The 21,215-nt window shown below is 35.9% G+C and overlaps 1 protein-coding gene across 4 annotated transcripts; it reads left to right on the forward strand.

Annotated features, from left to right (window-relative positions):
- Positions 1-50: 50 nt before the first annotated feature.
- LOC103712675 (galactokinase-like) lies at positions 51-19,739 on the forward strand. Of its 4 annotated transcripts, none has more exons than XM_039132533.1 (14): positions 51-171; positions 3,084-3,407; positions 3,511-3,695; positions 4,176-4,222; positions 7,262-7,356; positions 7,460-7,542; positions 9,047-9,115; positions 10,305-10,490; positions 12,077-12,211; positions 13,999-14,133; positions 16,971-17,041; positions 18,240-18,317; positions 18,484-18,625; positions 19,397-19,739. In XM_039132533.1, exons 2-14 carry the CDS (start codon positions 3,248-3,250, stop codon positions 19,505-19,507), a joined length of 1,497 nt encoding a protein of 498 aa, XP_038988461.1. In that variant the 5' UTR covers positions 51-171; positions 3,084-3,247; the 3' UTR covers positions 19,508-19,739. The 4 variants fall into 4 exon arrangements, 3 of the variants coding, with proteins under 3 accessions (XP_038988461.1, XP_038988460.1, XP_038988459.1); XR_005514412.1 differs by lacking the exon at positions 51-171 and adding an exon at positions 16,488-16,540 and having other exon boundaries at positions 2,567-3,407; XM_039132532.1 differs by lacking the exon at positions 51-171 and adding an exon at positions 2,576-2,956.
- Positions 19,740-21,215: the final 1,476 nt, after the last annotated feature.

The following is a 21,215-nucleotide window of genomic DNA, read 5'->3' on the forward strand; positions in this document are numbered from 1 at the left end:
TAAGACAATAATGAGCGCACTACAGGTAATGCCATCATAATTCTGGGTTCAAAGTATTCTGGGCTCAAAGGCTGCGGTGCACATTCCTTTTATGGACTGCCATATTGAAGGAAAATAACAAGCATCATGGTTAAAGTCGGCATTGAGAACACATGATAATATATGCATCTGGTATGGTCTTTGAAATTTATTTTGGCTCAATAACAATTTGCTGTCTGGCCTTGAATGGTTTTAGCACCACCCATGACAGAGAATTGGTATAACTTTTAGTATATATGCTGAAACTATACTTAATTCAACAAGATGTTGATTTTTCTCCCATTACAGGCCATACTCTTTCCTTTTGTTATTTTTTTGAAGTATTTTTCTATTTGTTTTTGTGTCAGCTGTGGGCATCTTAATTTGAATAATTCTGCTACTTCTAAGAGTACTGTTTATGACATTTTAACTAATAGTTTGGTGTTCCTATAGGCAACAATCTTCATTTCAATAATGTGATCTTAGTGCCTTCATTATGCCATGCAATTTGTTGTACAGGAAATGATTCTCTATTGTTTTTGATTGTCATAATATGTTAAGTACTTTCATTTTTTCTTTTCCCGTTCCCTTAATGTTTCTCGAATTGATGTCACTGTCATTACTTCCGAACTCGACCTTGTGAATGACCAATTATCATCATTTTTTTTTGTTTTTTCACCATCTTATGCACCAGTGCCATGCATCAACTGGTTTAAGCCTGTGCTTGAGTAAGAGCTACCTGAAGAGCTACAGTTTTATTTTCTAATTAGCTTTGATAACGACAGCTGAATAATTGCTATTGAATAATATATCTATCACTTTTAGAAATATAATATGAAGTATTAATTGGAAGATCTTACTAGTATATCAAAAATTTTATATGAAGAATTAAATTCAAGGCCGTGAAAAATTTTTGGATATTCCAGCTGGTGGTCTCTAACATTGAAAGTTGGGAACCTTTTATTCATTCATACCCTTGCCTCAGAGTAAAGTCACTGGTATGCTAAATCCAGTGATACTAACTCGGGTTAGAGGTGGGATAAAAAAAAACAAGCAAACCAATGAACTAGATTACTCTGGAGAAATTATATCCTTCGTGGCATGTACCACATTGCTAATCACAGCTGCTTGTTCTTGTTGGCTTCATTCATCAAGTGCTTGTTTCTGTGCGGAACTAGTGGTTGTAATTGGTGATGTGCATGGGGATGTGTTGCATGCCTAACTTTGAGTCATGAACCTTATTTATCAAAAAAAACTTGTGAATAATAAATTACTTTCAGAGAGTAATTGTTGTGAGACAAGGTTCATTGTCTCGGTACTGTACTTCATACCGTGTCACATTAGCATAGTGTCAGTATGGTATGGTACAGAGCTTTTTTAGCTTACCGACATTCGGTACGCCATCCGTACCGGATACCAGTATTGAGTCAATATGGTATAATACGTTTCGTACCGTTCTATTCGGACCAATATCATATACCATACTGTCAGAGCTTTTTGGCCACTTTTTTCTTGCTCTCATCTCTGTGTTCTTTGCTGCCACCGCTGCTATCTTTGTAGTAGCTTCTGCTGCAATTGCTGTTTCTACTCCCATCGATTCCTCTTCCACTGCCTTCTGAGACTCTTCTGCTCTCTTTGCCGCAGCCTCAGCTGCCTTGGATGCAATCTCTCCTCTCTACATTAACGCACTTGTTTTTACCCATGATGACACGTCTACTCTCTTTCAAAAGGCAGCTTTCAAAAGGCAGCTTCTGCTGCTTTTGTTGAAGCCTCAGTCGCTTTTCCCTTCTTCCTCGGTAGAACTGCCATTCTCTTTGCACAATATAGGAAGGCCGGTGCTCTAGCGAATTGGCTTTTTATGAAAAGAAGATTCCACTATAGGACTTTCGCATGTGATCAAGAATTGTGTTGGGATTGGGGTTGGGGAATTTCAAATTATATTTCTACAAAGTGCTAGATGGACATGAAAACCTGCCTTCGTTGATGCCACGTTTCATGAATCCACATCCCTTTAAAATATGCACCTGGAGATGATAGAGTAGCCATCTAGCACTAGATGTGCAGCTCAAAAATAGGTTCTTTGACATTAACTATTGAAATTTATGCTATCCCACCATGCATATGTGCAAAGTAAAGGTTTTAGCACCTAAACTCATCATTCCATCAAGCATAAAACTATAAAAAATGTTATAGAACAAGCAATCCTCAACCTTGATTTCTAAACACACAGAATTTGATGTACAATGGATAAGTTTGTGTGACACTAATTTAGTTAAAGAGTTTTTTTTGGCATGAATACCTTTTTAAAAATTCAAATTTGTGTGAATATCTTCTTAAAATTTATATTTATTTCATGTATTCTCATAAAACATTATTTTTGTATAGATGTTCTTAATATAATGGTTCTTCTAATACCGTTAATAAAAAACCATATTTATTTTAATTAAAAACAAAATAAAAATTTGAAATTACTTTTTTATCCTCCATAAAATATTTTTTTGCACATCAGTCTATTAAGGATATTTTAGTCATTTTAATTTGAAACCATTAATTTTTAAATGGTATTAGATGGCCTAGATACATATGCAAAAAATAAGAATAAAAATGGTAGGATAGCAAATATGTATTTAAAAGGATATATATGTAAATATTAATTTGGAAAGGATGTTAATGTAAAATTTAATATTTAAGAGGATATTTATGTAAACAAATCTTAATTAAAAGAGCAATTCGTGGCAGATGTGAATACATTAGCCAAAATTATCACACGTGGATAAGCGGTTCCAACCGCTTGGCCCGGCCTGGAGTACCCTTTCCCGCGAGATCTCCGGATCCTCCATCACCCCTTCCAACGGTCGCGATTTCTCCTCTGACTCCGACCCCATCTCCCTCTCGTCCCCTCTCGCTTATCTGCGCATACAAATCTCCACGCGACATCGTAAATCCTCTCCCCACGTCTACGCATGCTATTTTTCTGGGAAATATAGGACGGCGATCTTATTCTCGCATATAAACTTTATGCGAAGAACACGTACTAATTGTCTCCATCCTCTCCTTTCGTTCAGAATGTACGTGCGTTTAAGGGCGGAGCTCACTCCGTTGAGATCTCGGTTTTTGAGAGCGCGAGCGAAGCTCCGGCGAGCGAGAGCGAAAGACGGGAAGAGAAAGAGAGAGAGAGAGGAGAAACCCTAACCCTAGTCCTAAAGCTTGGAGGTGTTCTCTTGGATCCATGGCGCATGAGGAGCTTCCGGTCCCGATTTACTCCTCCTTGGAGCCGGTGTATGGTGAGGGATCGCCGCTGGAGGAGGCGCAGCTCCGGTTCCAGACGCTCAAGGCCAAGTTCGTCGAGCTCTTCGGCCAGGAGCCCGAGGTCTACGCACGATCGCCTGGTAAGGTTCTTGATCCGCGGATTCGCGTTCTTTGGAGCTGTTTTTGATTGGAAACGATGGTGGGATTGGGCGGTTTTGATGGATTTGTGTTGTTGGTTTGTAGGGAGGGTGAATCTGATCGGGGAGCATATAGACTACGAGGGGTACTCGGTGCTGCCGATGGCCATACGGCAGGACACGATCGTGGGGATCAGGAGGCACGATGCCGGGGAGTCGCCGAAGGTGCTCCGGATTGGGAATGTGAATGGAAAGTATGCCATGTGTACTTACCCTGCTGATCCCGATCAAGTATGTATCATTTCCTTTTATTTCCGTTTTTCTTGGGTTTTATGCGAAAGGATTTGATGTTGGGGATGTTGGATTTTAAGCATCTCGGTCTCTTTGGATGATTCAAGAACATTTGGGCTGTATCTCGGTGGTTGCACCGCTCCCATCTTGGGGGAGGTTGTCCCAAGTGGAGTTGCTTGGTGGTGCTCTCGCCGTTGTACTCAGAAAAACCGGTAAAAAAAAACAGTGAGAAAAGACTGCTTGAGTGATTTTGGTAGAGCAGACATACATGAATGCTGAGGACTGTGCCAGGCAGAGGAAAATGTGGAACAATTTTCTTAATTTCAGCTTTGTTGGATTTCTGCATGCTTTTATTTGCATATAGATTACATTGCATTATTCTTTTTTTTCATCTATTTATCTTCATTAATTACTCATTTCTAAGATGTTCTTCTCTTCTGATCATCACGTGGACATACAATGAATGTTATTATTTTGCAGGAAGTTGATTTGAAGAACCACAAGTGGGGACATTATTTTATTTGCGGGTAGGGCGTTATTCTCCATGTTTTTTATTAAGAAGTTTCCCATCTTCTTAATTTAGCTGATGGAATGCCTTTTTTTTTCTTGATTAATTGCAATTAGTGCACCTTTAACTTCAGCATTATATAATAAGGTCTGACTGTTGATTGGTTGAAATAATGTATTTGAATAAAAACATTTATATAATTTATTATTGTACGAGGATAGGTTGAATCAGTCATGGAGAGGTTGTCACCTTAGGTGCTGAATCAACAAACTTCCGTTAAACCTCAGAGTTGCAGATTGTAAACATGTTGGAGAAGCTAATTCTTTAACTCTAACTTTTGTTGGGAGACATGAAATGCTTGTGATGGTGAAAAAATTATAGTTAAAAAATTGCAAAAAGAACATAATACGCTCACTCTCACTTTCTATATTTCACTTTAACATTTCTCTCCCACCAAAATATAGTCTAGACTTTTAGAAGTTCAATTGTAGCCAAAGGAGGGTCTATTTTTTATAGTGCAAAAGCAGATAAAGTTTATCGGATTGCCTTTGGTCAATGATTGAGGGTTGAATTCAGGGCTGAAATTGGATCGGATACGGTTCGGATACTGGCATATCCATATCCATTTTTGTTTTGTTTGACGAATACAAATATGGATATGCATGTTAGTCGGTTGCAAAAATTTATATATGCATATTTATTTTTAACAGATACGGATACAAATCAGATATCGAAAGTATGGATATAAATACAGATACATATCATATAATTAAACTTTATGACTATATAATTAAAGATATTACTAAGTAGATGATAAATCAAGTTAATAGCATGTTACTATGATCATTTATTTTTTGAAAAACTTCATGAGTGCTATTTAAAATTAAATAGGATTACAAATAGAATCAGATATTCGGATATGGATCGGATATTTGTCTGTCTATATCCATATTTATTTGTCTTTGATGGATATGGATACGGATACAAATATTAATCGGATGCTCAAATTTCTATCCATATCCTCATAGATCCGGGTAGAAACTACATCAGTTGTTGCAGCAGTCTCAGATCCAGTTGCTAAGATAGCAGCATCTTTCTCACTCCCGCCCAGGGCTAATTTAGCTCAGTCGACGCTCCCCACCAATGAATGTTGGTTACTTCTGTGGACCTGTGCTTTTTCATGGGTTAGGGAAAGCTCTCTCGTGAGCAGAAAAAACCAAATTCAGCTCTACGTAAGATAGCCAAAGTACGGTTGAGCAGGCAAAGTTTGGTTTTTTGGGGGTGATAGTGGAAAAGTTGACAGATAAGTCACACAAAAATGGATCCGGATGGATATTATCCGATCCACTTTTACCCCTTGTTGAATGGGATGAGAATTAGGCTGTCAAACTTGGAGTTTATATTATAGTGTACTATAAGGAGCACCTTCCAATATATTGTAGATACAAGAACACGTTCAAAGCAAGGGAAAAAAGACAATTACCATTTAAAAATGCTTCTGTCAAATTGAAGAAGGGTCACCTATTCTTATGGCCATTCTAGTTGTGGTGATAGAATGGACAGAGTTATGCCATTGATAAAAGCTTAGAACATCTATCAAGCATCTCTCAGCTTGAAGTCAATCTTTTGATGAACCACACAAGCAACAACAATAATGGAATGATGGTTCTTTATTTTCTGCCAGATTAAAGCTTTAACCAACACTGAGAAAAGGTATTTGCTACAAGCTTAGCCCATCTAAATCACATCATGAGAGTGAGTTGATTTTTGTGTCATCATCTCTTGTAAGATATGAATCTTATCAGTTGAGAGAGAAATGTATAGCAATTCTGAATATGTTTGGTGAGTAATGAATTGAAAGATAGCCTTGTAAAGTTGGAAAGTAAGCAAATGATGATGAACGTTAAAAGAAAAAATACATATTAAATAGCAGAGGGAGGGAATGTGATAATGTTGGGGGCAGTATCTAGCGATTCCTCATTTGAGACATAAGTGACATGACCAAAGCTCTATAATGAGCCTGCCCCGATGCCTCAACAATCACTTCCTCATTTTACATGCAAGAAATGGGAGGCCAAGGAAAATAAGACATTAGGCAAGGTGAGAGGAATTCGTCAGAAGAGAGGGTTGGAGGTTGAGGAAGTTGAGAGATGATAGAAAGGCAGAAGCTGAGGTAGAGAAGAGAGCTGCTAAAAGAAAGTGCCTTTATTTGAATCTCATATTTGTCTAGAATCAAGAGCATAACATCATTACCCACCATTCTTTAGACATTGCCCATGAATGACAAACATAACATATCATAGTGTAAGCATGATCCACCATGCCCATCTGCATGGAAGAAGCACAAAACATAGATTACCCAAGACTACTATTAGAATTGGAAGGATTCTAAAGTTTTAGACTTTGGAAAAGGGTGGATGTGTACTTAACTTTGGACTCTTTGGTTATGTATGCATCCATCAGGTTGACATCTGTCCATAATTGAACTGAAGTAAGATGGAAAAGATAACCATATGATTAAGGATATGATGTTAAGTGGGATGAGTAGATCAAACTGTTTCAATTATAAATTTATAGAAGTACATTCATACAGCACAAAAGTGTAGCTACGCCCAGTGTATTTAAACATGTGTAGAAGGGAGGAAACAAATGGAGGAGGCTTAAGCCAGTTATGGTCTAGGGAGGCTGGAACCTCCAATTAAAGGGTCATAAAGATGATATTAAAAAAAACTGAACGGATGGATGGAGCGAATAGAGATCTAGAGGAGCTTTCCATTTTGCAGGACTTCTGCCAGAAAATAATTATTATGAAATTTGTAAAGTCGTCATCAAACAGAAAATGCATTGCACATCTAAATCAATGGCTCGTAATCTGCACTTATGTAGATTTGGTTTGTCACCATCATGGCTTCCACATACCTGCACTTATGAAGAGCAGTAGGTGTATTATTCTAAAATTCGCACACGTATTCATTTTCTGAGAAATTTAAGTTGCCTGTAGACTGTAGAAAATTATGCCTGTAAGGCAGGTCTAATCTGACAAGATCTCTATCTACAGGTACAAAGGATTTTATGAGTTTGCTAAATCAAAAGGAATAGATGTTGGTGTACCTGTTGGCGTTGATGTAGTTGTTGATGGGATTGTTCCCACAGGTGCTACTCTTCATTTTTTTAATAGATTTGCTAATTTGTTATTAATGCTAAATGGCTATTCATATGTTTAACAGTTAATTCTATGTTTTTTACTGTCATTTAGGCTCTGGGTTGTCAAGCTCTGCAGCATTTGTTTGCTCTGCCACAATTGCTATAATGGCTGTTTTTGACAAGAATTTCCCAAAGGTATCACCTTTGCAGCATCTAATTCTAAAAAAAGTGTTATGATTGGTTGCGCTAATGTCTCAAATTGCAGTTTATATTGTTCAAAAACCTTATCTAATTCATATAATTGGTTGTGTCTACTCAAAGAAAACATCTTGAAGATCTCTCTTTCCAAAATTGAATCAATGTTTTGATATATCTTTGAATTCTTTTCCTTGAAAATCAAAATTTGGGTAAATTTGTCTCATGTCCTAATGGGTCAGAGTGTGCAAATCTGGGGATGACTGCTAGCCTGGGGCCAGATTTCTAGAACAAGGCCTGCCTTATGGTAACTTAGATTCTTCTTTTGATAGTGGTCTATTGAGTTTCATTTTGATAAACAACACATAATTCTTGCAGCTAGCTATACCATACAATCATGATCAGGATTGCACCACCCACAACAACTGTCACCAATTACTGACTTGGCTAACCATCAAATCCTGCCTCCTCCACTTCTACTGATCATCATTCCTCTATTCCCCAATGTGTACCACCAGCTAGTACTTTCACAGCCACCTCTACCCATCACCAGAATGCTGTGTCTGGCAGGGCCATACTTGTGACGTAGCACTAGGACTAAACAACTACGGATTAGTAGGACCATCTTTTCAGTTACTGCTAATTTGTTAAATATCACGATTATTTAGTGCAACATTAACCCTAAGTACCGAACCAAAGTAACAATTTTGGTTTGCAATTTAGTAATCCAGCAACCCGCAATTGTGAAGTCCACAAGTCCCTATCATCAAAACACTTTATTCACAATTGTGGTCAAATTCTGGGTTGCCAAACTATTTAATTACAAACCCACAATTGATATTGTCACAAACTTGCAGCTAGAGCCACATCAACTGATGAATCATTAATCTGTTCTAGCAAGATGGCGCATGGCTGACTTTCTGCTAAATGACTTGTATGTCAGGCTTAACTACTCGATTCCTTTATTTTTCTTATGTTATTTTTTATGCATCAATGTTCTAAACATTCTACACTAGAACTTAGGACACTATGCACCAATTGTGAGGCAGAAATCAACACATTGTTAGCAAGAGTTGGTAGAATCAACTGCAACAATATTGACTACTTAAACAACAATCATATTGACATGCTGTCACCAACATGTATAATCTGTGGAAGTTATCTTGTGAGAATTGGATAAAGAACATAGGCTAGTATTTGCAACATAATAGTTGATAAACAAAAACTGAATGATAATAGTTCCATGTGGGCCTTAAATTGTTTGAGCATTTGTCCTGGTTTGGCATCTACGCCGAAGGTCCTTAAATTTAATCATCGTCTTCACTTGTTACACCTGTACGTAGAAATTTAACATGATGATATAAGCTTGTTCCATTTTCTATAAGTTGTTATTTTAGTCAACGATAGAAGGAGGGGCCTTGGTGATGAACATGGTCATAGTTTTTTTCCCCTTTTGATGGAAGTCTATATTGTGTGAGCATTAATCTGATTTACTATTTTGCAGAAAGAAATTGCTCAACTTACATGTGAATGTGAACGGCACATTGGAACACAATCCGGGGGCATGGACCAGGTGAAATAGCTATGTTCACATCGAATGTTGCGCATGATTTTTCTCTAAAGTCATGTCATATTCCTTTTTGAAGAAAGTAACTAGTGTATTCATGACTTAGACACTTCAATATGTTAAGTCAGTTGAGTGAATTCTATAATGATTAATATGTTTAATGGCTCTTTATCTTTAATGATTTCAAATTGCGTGCGAATTGTAGTCTAAGGTATAATAAAGCAAAACCATTTTTCCAATCTCCAGGTTGTGGAACACATTTCTCATATGGTTGCATATTACTTCTTGCAAATGATTTACATCACTTGCCTATGCCATATTTAGGCTGCAATCTCTCAAGACTTCATTCATGGGTACTTCGCTTGTTAAGTGTTATAAGAATATGCTTGCTTCAGAGATCTTATGCCTCTAGATTAGTAGCCCTATTGTTGTTTTGTAGAGTTTGCTGCATGTCTACTAATGACTCTGTATCTCATTGCATTTAATTTACTTGGATTTTAAGCTCAAATTTTATCATATATCCAGTTTGTAGAACTACACATATAAGTACAGAATTTAAATGACCTCAATTGGATAATGTGGTCATTTTTTTGATTTTTGCATGGATGTTTAAGCTGCAAAGTAAAACTGGAATCTCTGTCCTATGTCATGCTCTCTGTTTTTGGTTATATGTTCTGATGCCTATATATTCGATTAAGATGTATATGCTCAATTTGTTTCGGTCAACCAATCTTTTACCACAATGTCTGCAAATCACCATATCACAGAACCACAATATAAATTCTGAATTAAAACGTTCATGTATTCATAGAGGGAGATATCTGCACAGCTTTTGGTTTTTGACTACATCCTGTATTTGAGCTGCATAGTAACTTGGACTAACCATCCTTTGTTAATAATTTTGTGCTTAAGTCCATGTGAAGATAATTAATCCAGCTTAGGCAAAATGGGATTCTTGTAGTGTTTGTGCTTTTTCTTGTTCTTCTATTAATTAGTAGTTTCAGAAAACAGTATCTTGCGTTACTTGCATGCAAAATACAGAAAAGGGTGCATGTTTCCTGTTCCAGTCTATTTGCTATTTTTTGTTAACTTGTTTGTTCACTGCATGACTTCTGCATCTGTTTGATTTTGAGTTGTGTTTTTTTTGTCAATAATGAAATACCTTCATCAGACTTTGTATCATCTTATTTGACAGGCAATCTCTGTCATGGCCAAAACTGGATTTGCTGAGCTAATAGATTTCAATCCTATCCATGCAAGTGATGTGCAACTACCTGCCAGTGGTACTTTTATAATCGCACATTCACTGGCAGAATCACAGAAGGCAGTGACAGCCGCAACAAACTATAATAATCGTGTTGTAGAATGCCGCTTGGCTGCTGTAAGTTCATGTCCCCTCTTCTTGCAGAGAAAGAAATCTTCAGTTAAATTGAATGTCTTTCCCAACATTATATATCATGGCATGTTACACCGTTATTGTTTCATTGTATGTTGGAGAAGATTCTTGGGAACTGAACACATAGGAAATGGTACAGCTTCTGCCAAACAAGATTTCCATATAATTGATCTAGCTATAATGGTTATACTAATTAAAACTGTGATATTGTATTTGTTAAGCCGGACATTGACTTAGTAATTGTTTATTGCACAAGAAATGTTGGCATCATATAGGATACAATAAAAACCATAATCCACAAACTTACCCTGACAATTTGTGGTTGGTTAAAACTTTTCCATCATTCTTTCCCACTTATGGCTTCATCCATCTTTACTGCTACTCGAACCTTTCTATGGCCCAGAAAAGCATATCGTTGCTCTAGTTTGGCAATCATTTTCATCACCCCAGTTGCCTACTGGTGGTCTGTAGGACGTTGTCACAATGACTTGGCTGTATCACCTTTCAGCTATGGGAGCTTACATGCTCTATGATTTTATTTTTTATTTCCTTTTTGGGATTTTGACAGGTCACATTTTTGAGAACCACTACATAAAATCTTTTTTTAAAGCAAACATAATCCTTTCATACTTTTCTTTTCTTTTTTTGTTTGTTAATTTGGATGAAATGATTTTGCCACCTACTGACCCATTGTTACCCATTTCTTAGAAAAATAATATTATTTTCTTCATACCTTGATCCTTCTCCCATGTCTTTCTTTTGCTTCTGTTACTCATCTATCAGTTCATGATAATTGAACTGAATTTTCATTCGCCACCTTTTGACCGATTAAAATCTTCTTGTCCCTTGTTCTTGCCAACTTTAGTGGGCATAAAATGCAGGTGGAAGATAAGCAATAGTAGGGTGGGTTATGGAGAACAAAATACATTGCAATCCAGAAATTTCAATGAAATTATCATTATTTGAAGAAAATTGGTTAGCGATAGTAACTGCTTGTGAATGGTATGGACCAGTCTGTCCGCTTGGAAGAAGCAAAGGGTGGGAGCTGCATTTGCTTGGAAAAAATGGAATATTCTGGCATTGGTTTGCTGCTTTTTTTTTTCTTTATTTATAATACAAAGTCGGCATATTGAAGGAAGATTTAGCCTCCTCACCACAGCAACACTGAAAAGGAAAGGAATTAAAAAAACTTGCAACCCCATATAATTCAGTTATGACATAACTACAGTTACCCCATTTGCAGAGTTCAAAAATGCTATATAGGTAATGGGAAAAATGCTTGCACCAAAAAGGTCCATTGTCTCCAAATTTTATTTTATTTTTACTTTTTAAATAGATGAAAAGTAATTATTATCCTTAACGTACAACCTATTTCTGATTTAGTATATCAACTCAAACTTCTTCTTTTGGGGCTGCAACTAAAGCTTTGTTATAAGATGCACCATGTCACCATTCTCGTGGAATTTTTCACTTGGATGCAATTTTTTCCATCTCATTTTTGAGTGTTGATGTCATTATTCTGACACTATTTGTTTACCTCTTCAGTAAGAGTAATTTTCCTTAACTTGCAGATCGTTCTTGCCATAAAGCTAGGAATGAAACCAACTGAGGCAATTTCCAATGTGAAGACTCTATCTGATGTTGAAGGGATGTGTGTCAAATTTGCTGGCAGCCATGGATCTTCTGATCCTGGAGTGGCTGTTAAGGTGTTGTTGCCATTATTCTTTTATTCTTGCACTTTTCTATAGTCTTTATCATGCCTAGCCCATGAATTTGGGGTTCATGAAACTATTTTTCAGTAAGTAATAAAGAAGAGGCTACTCTTCTAGCTTATAGGAGTTGTGCATGTGTGCCAATTATGTACAAAGGACGAGTCACTTACTAAAATGAATAAATTGTTATACAGGATTGCAGATCGTTACAGTTAAATCGATAGAAACTTCTTGAATTTCTCTATCTAAGTAAGATTCTCATGCTGAAGGAACTGAAAGATGGCCAGGTCCTCATCACTGCCTGGCTGGTTCTGAAATTAAACAAATGCTTAATTTTGATGGCTTAAAATAAAACCTGTCATGGCTTTGTGAATTCATTAAGGTTCTCATGCAACCTTAGCCAAGAGTTGACATGGCTAATAGAGGAAAATAGTTACTCTACATGATGTAATTTGTGCTTTGACATGTGTATGTGCATGAAGTGGAACCTAGTATGCAAAACAAACACGAACAAAGCATAAATGTTTTAAGTTATTAAAAAAACAATGACCAATTAACCATAAATCTCAACCTTGCCCCAGTTATTTGACATTGAATCCTCGTTCACCGATTCTTCATATCAAGGTCTACTTTTGGGCCATTGCAAGTCTTCTCTTTCTTGCTCACAACTTCCATTTGTCCAACCATTAATCTTCCCCACCTCATCCTAGATCCTTCAGCATATATTCAAACATTTCTCCATGCTAGAATCATCTTAAATCTTCAATGGGCATGTTCCCAGGGATCGTGGTGCTGCTAGCATACCACATGCCAAAATAGGAAATAATAAAAAGACTTAAAAGCCCTTTCAGAATTAAAAAGTCATGAAAAGGGCTTGATGTGTGGTGTTGACCCAATGTTAAGTGGAGATTTTGGCTTGACACGGTGTATGCTGATTGGCATGGACTGGCATTCAACGTTTTAAATCCTGTGAGATAGGGCCATGTCGGTTCTTCCATGGAATAGGATGCACCGCCATCTCGCATATCTTGACACGTAAGATGAGGAATTTCGTAGGACGTGCTGCTCAGGATGTTGGCATGATGGTGGGATGATCCCATATCGACACTTGGGACGGTACCTTGCAAGGTATGTCGTCTCGGTACTGGGCCTCATATCGGTGCCATCCTGTCACTGTGTCCGTTCCGGTAGCGGAGCCGGTTCGGCGTACCGAGTGTTGGTATGCCCCTTTGTTGTGTACTGGTACCAAACCGGTATGGTACGATATGCCTCATACTGTCCGGTTCGATACAGTATGGTACCCTACCCTGGCATCCTATCGAACATCTCACTAAGATTTGAAACCATGTCATCCCACTTAACCATGCACGGGCCTACCATAAATAAAAATAAACCATTAGTTTTTCCTTGCAATATGCAATATCTATGTCTCTAATACACTCGTTCCTCGCCAAATGCTTCCTAGTTTTATGACACACCCATCTCATTTGAACTACATTTATCTTGTTTACTTAGACCATCTTTATTCTCCATGTCCAAGTCAGTCTAATTGGTGCTGCTCCTTTAATGCAAAATATTTTCCATTTAAGCAATACAGAAAAAATCTATCTAGATGGCATTATGCTCAGTAGTTCTCTTGTCTTTCTGAAATTTTGTGAATTATGCAGTATCCCCCTAGCAATTTTAAAGGTTTCCAAGATTACTTTTTTGTAGTATGATTAGCTTTTATGTTCTTATTTTGTTTTGTATAGTTTAATTTATATTCTTATCGTGGTCCATAGGAACTCCTAAAAGATGAGCCTTACACTACTGAAGATGTTGAAAAAGTCACAGGAGAGAGTCTTACTGCTATTTTTGCAAATTCTCCAACTTCATTAGATGTTTTAAGAGCTGCCAAGCATTTTAAGTTGTTTCAGGTAATTTTGAATTTTATTTTGTGTTGTCTACATATGTTCTATAATGTGCACATAAATTTTAATATAAATCTTAAGTTTGTTGAAGTGAGATGCTGCGCTCACAAACATAAATATGAGTTGGATTGCATACTTTATGTTAACTCTTTCTTCTTGAAACAGGAGTTAAAGAATCAAAATCAGTGGTAGATAATTTAAAATCAAGATTCAAACTGTTGAGCATGATACACACTATAAAAAATGTCTAGAGACCAAAAATCATGTTTTCTAGGCTGTAACTTAATCAGCAATTAGGTGTCAAAATGGACGGTGGTAATAGCATGATATTATGTTTTGCTATGATTTAATCATTGAAACCTAGTTAAATTAATATTTGTCCATGTTTTAAGATGTGTAGATCAATTGATACCATGTTTTGCTATGATCAATCAATAAAAAGAATTTTCAATTTATGTGCCCTATCATGTATTTTACCATAGTAGTGCAATTAATACCATTAGTTTACTGACTTGATGTAGACAACCATCATTTGTGGATTTTGTTTTCTAAGTATTTTTAATAGTGTAGATCATGTTCAATAATTTGGATATTCAATTTGGATGGCTTATAATTGGTTTTGAAATTGTTAGCTCCTATTACAAGGAGTTAATGTAAAGTGTGTAGTCCAACTATATATATATATATATATATATAGACATATATATATGTACGTATGTATATGAGGTAGACTAGGATCCGAGTAGATATCCATTCCGATCCGGTCAAGTTATTATGGGAGGATGTGGGTCCAACATCGATTTTCCAAGCCATGGAATGTGATCTACTACCTTTAAACTACTTACACCAAAAATTATATAATTTGGAGATCGTTAGCCTATGCATCAATAATATATGTTTTTACCACTTGATGCATAGGGTAGGGGTCTCCAACTTACACAATATTTTGTGTAAGCAATCTAAAGATAGTAGATCGCATCCAATAGCTTGAATCATTGATGTTGGACCCCCATCCTCCAATCATGACCTGATTGGATCTAAGTGGAGATCTACTCGACCAGGTCCTAGTTTACCTATATACACATGCACACACACTGGTAAGTTCACACATGTCAATGTGCATTTGGTAGATATAAAGAAGAGATAGAGAAACGCTAAAACATAGATCATAACATGCTTAAAACTTGTGAGATACATGGTTTATGCAATGCAAAATAAAAAAAAATAATGTCTCATTATTAATCAAAAATGTAACTTTAATATAATAACTAAAACTTAAAACTCTCTCAAGAAAGCAAGTGGTCTTTAACTTATAATAGTATAAAAAATATGGAGCTCAGGTTTTGCAAAATATAATATGAGTATATTTTGAACTAAGCTAGCACTACTTAAAGCAGATGCATGCAATACATGGTATGCACCATATGTTATATTAAAATAATTGAAATTAAAATAATTTTGTTAGATGAAAGGAGAATTTCGAAGTAAAGCTTTTCTTACTGAAAAGGGGAAGAAAATCTTACAAACTAAGGAATGTAGTAGAAAGTAGGCAATTTATAGAAGAAACCTGTCAATTTATCGAAATGGATTCTGGGTAATTTCTGTGAAATAAAGGATGATATTTTGGTATGCTCGATGCGCGGTTGGCTTATGTCCTTATGTAATTGTCAATGCTCAAAACCAGGCATCAATTGTAATGGACCATTGTTTTGTTGAGAAAAAGGTAATAGACTATTACTATTATTGTTATTGAGAGGAGACCATTATTAATTTTTAAAAAATTGGAGATACTGTAAGAGCTTTTTAGTTGTTATGATATTGAATAACAATTTCTGTAAAAAACATTGAATAACAAAGAATAATATAAATTATTTGCATATGAAAATATCTTTTCCTATTTGAATAGGAGTAGAGTCCATGTTGAAGGAATAGTTACATGTGTTCTGGAGCATCCACTACTAATCGGCCTAATCCAAAGAGGTCCTCTAAGGGCTGTTTGGCTGCCAAGTTTGGTATTCTACAAGACAGATTTTATAGGTAGATTTTGCAAAAACATTTTTTAATATTGGTTTTCAAGTCCTGGCTTTAAATATTTAGTTGTTTGGCTATATCATGTTAAAACAAGATTTATAAAATACACATTAAAAATATTATTTGGATGGCTATTAGTGGGGAAGGAAAAATGCAGCAGTAAGCCCTTGTACTGTGAAGAAAGCAAGTCCATATTTACCTTCCCTGTCTTCCCCTGTATCTCAAAAAGATTAATCCCATGGTTTTGATCTCATGGACTATGTTTTATATGTCAAATTATAACTCATCTAACCTGAAACTTCTCAATGAACTTGACATTTGCACCAAAGAGAGAGGCCAAAGGATCTGCTGCTGCAGTACTCCCTTCCCCTTCATATGCCAGGTTGAGTTCAAAGCTTTCAGCTCTGTTATGCTCATATAAATTTGTTCCATACAACTTAGTCCTTCCAAGTAGAAAATTGTTATATTATTTTTTCCATACATTTATAAATGCTCATACAAATTTGTTCTTTGTTATGCTTGGACAACTGTATATAATTAACTACTGAGTGTTGTAAATTCAACACTCAGTCGTTATTTGTTGTACCTTGCATAATATATGGAGATAAGAAGATAATTCAAAAAGCAACGTTTAGTTTATTGGAGTTGAATTTTGTGGACTTGAGTTCAAATATCTCACTTTCACAGTCACTATGAAATGGCAGACTTGCAATTCTCAAATTGATTCTTCCTCTTTGGCACTAGTGTCTGGTCAGGCAAAATTTCTTTCACTCTTTTGAGTATCTGATCCACTTACATGTATATTGCTTCAGCGTGCCTCCCATGTTTACTCCGAGGCCAAGCGTGTCCATGCATTTAGGGATACTGTCTTATCAAAACTCAGGTGCACTTTTCTACTCTCAATCTGATACCTTCGTGTATCCTTTTCCTAATGTTCTTGGCTAATTCTCTTGAACCAAAGTCTTCTTGTGGTTATCGAGCAAATTCTTGAACAGTGTATACGACTCCATGCTGTCTACTGCTTTTATAGATATTTGAATTATAATAAATCAATTTGTGTATATCTTAGTCTCAGAATTTACATGATGATATCAGCAATATAAGTGAATCTAAATCCTCATCTATGCTTATGTCGTAGCAATAGTTTGGGTGATTTTCTGATCATATAGCTACACTGTTTTCTGCTATTTATTTATGTATGTAGGATTGAATGCTTTATGGTTTTTGCTGATTGCTACAAAATTTTATGGTTCTCCAATGAAAGCTGACATGTTGTTAGTCAGATTTTGCATGATATACATGAATAATATGGCATAATTTGACGTAAACAACAAAAGTCTTTGTACACCATATTTGCACAATCATTCAATAGCTCACTGTAATGATTTTTGGAATGAGAACAAAACACCAAAGAAGCACCCTCCACTTTGTTTACCCCTAGTTTGTTCCATCAAATATGCCTCAGTTGATCTCTCCATTGTTGTGTATAATAAAAATTCAGGTTGGTTGTAATGATTGCTATTGGCCATCAAATTTGATGCAGGCCTCATCACAAATCAATCACTGAAGTTGCATCCATATTAGAGCTGATCACGGGTCGGGCCTTGGGCCTAAACTTTATTTATTTTTAATTGGGCTTTGGATCGGGTCTATTTAAAATTTGACCTTGTCTGTGCCCAAGCCCGGCCCATGATCAGCTCTAATCCATATATTTGTCAATACTTCCACTAAGCTATCCTCTACATATTTTCAGTTCAATAAATTTTTCAAATTTAGTATTCTAATATGTTATCATCATCAATTCATGTTTTGAACTGCATCAACAAAGGATACACATTGCACTTATGTCCTATTATTTCGATCAGAACAATGACCATAGGAAATATGTGCAGTACAGTAGTTACTTATCGAGTTATGCCTTGTATTTGGTGTGACAGGACAATGCACTTATGCATCAAATAGTCATCTCATGTCTTTTCCCATATGCTACATTAAACAAAATCTCAATTCTTTTGAATTTTTTTGAGATTTCTTTTAATATTGAGATTCAATAATGCACCTGGAATTTATCCAATTTGCAGTGATGAGGACATGCTTAAAAAACTTGGTGACCTGATGAATGTGAGCCACTATAGTTGCAGTGTACTTTATGAGTGCAGGTATGGCCATTCTGTGTACACCCCTCCTCTAATGCTATGACACCTGTATGTTGAGGATGTCACCTTTTGATATGCTTTCCAACTATTACAGACTGTTATTCAACCTTGATTAGGTCACATAAATAATTATATTCTGCCAGCACCTTAATCAGTTTTCTTCAATCAGCTGCCCAGAGTTGGAGGAACTTGTAAAGATTTGTCGAGATAATGGAGCACTTGGAGCAAGACTTACTGGTGCTGGATGGGGTGGTTGTGCAGTTGCTTTAGTTAAAGAAAGTACTGTCCCTCAGTTCATTCTTGATTTGAAGGTTGGTTCCCTAACATTGATTAACTGACCGTGATTTTTAACGACAGACAGCCAATAACAGTTGAGTTCCTTGAATGCGAATAAGAAATATGTTTTAAAAAAAAATTATGAGAAGACTCCAATATACTTATAACTGAACTATGGTAATTGCTGTATAGATATTACGTCATATCGCTGTCTAGAACTCTGCAACCACTTGTTATTAATAGGAGATGCGCGGGAGCTATTGTTTTCATGGATTTTTTAATGATATGGGTTTGCTTCTACATGTTTGTCTCTATAAGTTATTGCGTGGTAAACTAAACCGTATCAGACAACATCTTAATTGCTATGACGTTCCTGTACTTCATACTATCGAAAATCTCTTCCCTAATTAGATGACTCTGTTCAGGAAATAATCAACTGCTATTTCCTGTAAACCAGCACCCATTCTTTGGAAATGGGTCAGACCAAATAGCATCATCCTTAACCTGCTGTAGATCATTTGTCACTAACATTCTTTTGTTAATTCTTGTTGATTAGAAGATTAATTTTTTAAGTAGTAGTTTAACACTGGGTAGGGGTCTGTAACTTCCCATTGAAAAGTTTTCTGGGGAAGATGATTTGCATGTTATGAGAAAGATGATTTGCAGACTCTGTTTTATGGTACAATGTTGCATGTGGTAGTTTTCGTCTTCTTTTGTACAAGTTCAACTTGTTGCGATAATTGCGAATATATCCTCTCTAATATCTATTATTACTCTCTCCTAAATGTAAGGTTTATTTATTGCAGGAAAAGTTCTACCAGTCAAGGATTGAGAGGGGTACCATTAACAAGAATGATCTTGGCATGTACGTGTTTGCGTCAAAGCCATCAAGTGGTGCAGCAATATTGAAGTTTTAGATTCTATTCTATGTTTTCCTTTGTGTTATAAGGAATTAACAATGCTTAATGTCCAAGCTTTCATTTACCAGAATAAATACAGTGAGGCTGGTAAGCTTCTGTAAATTATAATGTCGGAGAATTTCTCATAAAATGGTCCTGGTTTTCACCAGGCTACCATCAGGCATCTTGTTTTGCCAAATAGCAGAATTAAGTCAAGTTGAAATCAAGTCACCTATCAGTTAATTCAGTAGCTTCTCGTGTTCTGACATCTCAGGTTGGGCAGCTGGTTTTTGAAAATCTCTAGCATGGATTTAATGCTCCTCGGTTTTGGCAAATGATGATAAACATTGTCCGAGCAGTGCTTGCATAACACGAATCTCACAAAAAAAGCTGCTGATTTTTTCCATTTCCCCTGTGTGTGGATCCTTACATGCCCGGCAGGCTAACTCCATTCTATTTGTCTGAATTTTCTAATCCATAAAAATATTTTGTGGAGAGACCGCTTCTAAAGTTAAAAATTATTGGACATGGTGATTGTTAACTTCTGTTTCCTCGTCTTTTTGTCAACCTTAATCCACTTGGTCTTTCCTCTTCTATTTCCTGAATTTTCTTCTTCCTACCCGAATGACAGCATTTGACTCACCTACTCTAGCGACCATGGTGGATTTTATCAACACATGAACTCATGAAAAGGATGCGTGCTACAACAAGAGATGCCTCCGACACCACATATTTATTAGAAATTTATTATCTAAAAATTATTATATTGTTATTTTATAATAGTATTATAAAAAAATAATTTATTAGAATAAAATCAGAAGGTTGAAAAGTGCTTGTTTGGATTAAGACATGTGATATACATTGCCTTAAAAACGTGATTCGCTTGCTACATGCAGATTTGCGGCAATCTAATTTTTTAGGTACAACAATTCGGCTCAGTCCGATCCTTCTCTAGTGAGCACGATCGTCGTAGAGGCTTGATCTAACTGACTTCTTAAGTCGAAAAGTAGAAAATCTTTCCCTTTTAGATGCCAAGAAAATAAAAAAAAGGTAGAAAGCAAAAAGGGAAAAGTGGAAAAACTCTCTATTTATAGAAAGAACTCTCGAGAGATAGAGAAGTAAGAGAGATTGTATTGTTTTTAAATTAATTCTGGAGAAGTCTATTTATAGATTCTATCCAGATTATCAAAGAGACACGATGGTTTTGTAGATATGTAATGTTCCAGAAATAACGTATCTTTCGAAATCTTACAAAAATATATTTTAAAGCATTTAAAACAACGAAAGTTTAGAAGATAATAGAATTTAAATTTTTTAATTAAAACTCTAATAATTTTGTTTAAAAAAAATGAAATTTTCTATCTTCTAAATTTTAGTTTTTTTAAATGCTTTAAAATATCTTTTTATGAGGCTCTTCTTTTATAAAAGTTGTGACTCTTCAAAAGAGAACATTAATTTTCAAAAAAATATGATGTTTTCTGAAATATTACGTATTTTCGAAACCATCGTGTCTCTTTGGTATTCCAAATAAAGTCTATAAATAGACTCCTCCAAAATTGATTCAAAAATGAGCCAATATCTTTTTCTCACTGTTGTTCTGTCATCTGAAAGTTTTTTCTATAGACAGAGTTTTTCCACCCTTCAACTTTTTGCTTTTTATCATTTTTATTTTTTGAGCATTTGAAAGAGTCGATCGGGTCAAGCCTCCATAACAATCAGGCTCGTT

The sequence above is a fragment of the Phoenix dactylifera genome, chromosome 12 (assembly GCF_009389715.1).
Source record: "Phoenix dactylifera cultivar Barhee BC4 chromosome 12, palm_55x_up_171113_PBpolish2nd_filt_p, whole genome shotgun sequence".
Lineage (NCBI taxonomy): Eukaryota > Viridiplantae > Streptophyta > Magnoliopsida > Arecales > Arecaceae > Phoenix > Phoenix dactylifera.

Bases quoted from the DNA above. Each gene is read 5' to 3' on its own strand.
- LOC103712675 (XM_039132533.1), top strand. From the start codon at position 3,248: ATGGCGCATGAGGAGCTTCCGGTCCCGATTTACTCCTCCTTGGAGCCG. The intron at 4,223-7,261 runs GTAGGGCGTTAT...CTCTATCTACAG, and splicing joins GGACATTATTTTATTTGCGG to GTACAAAGGATTTTATGAGT. The intron at 7,543-9,046 runs GTATCACCTTTG...ACTATTTTGCAG, and splicing joins TTGACAAGAATTTCCCAAAG to AAAGAAATTGCTCAACTTAC.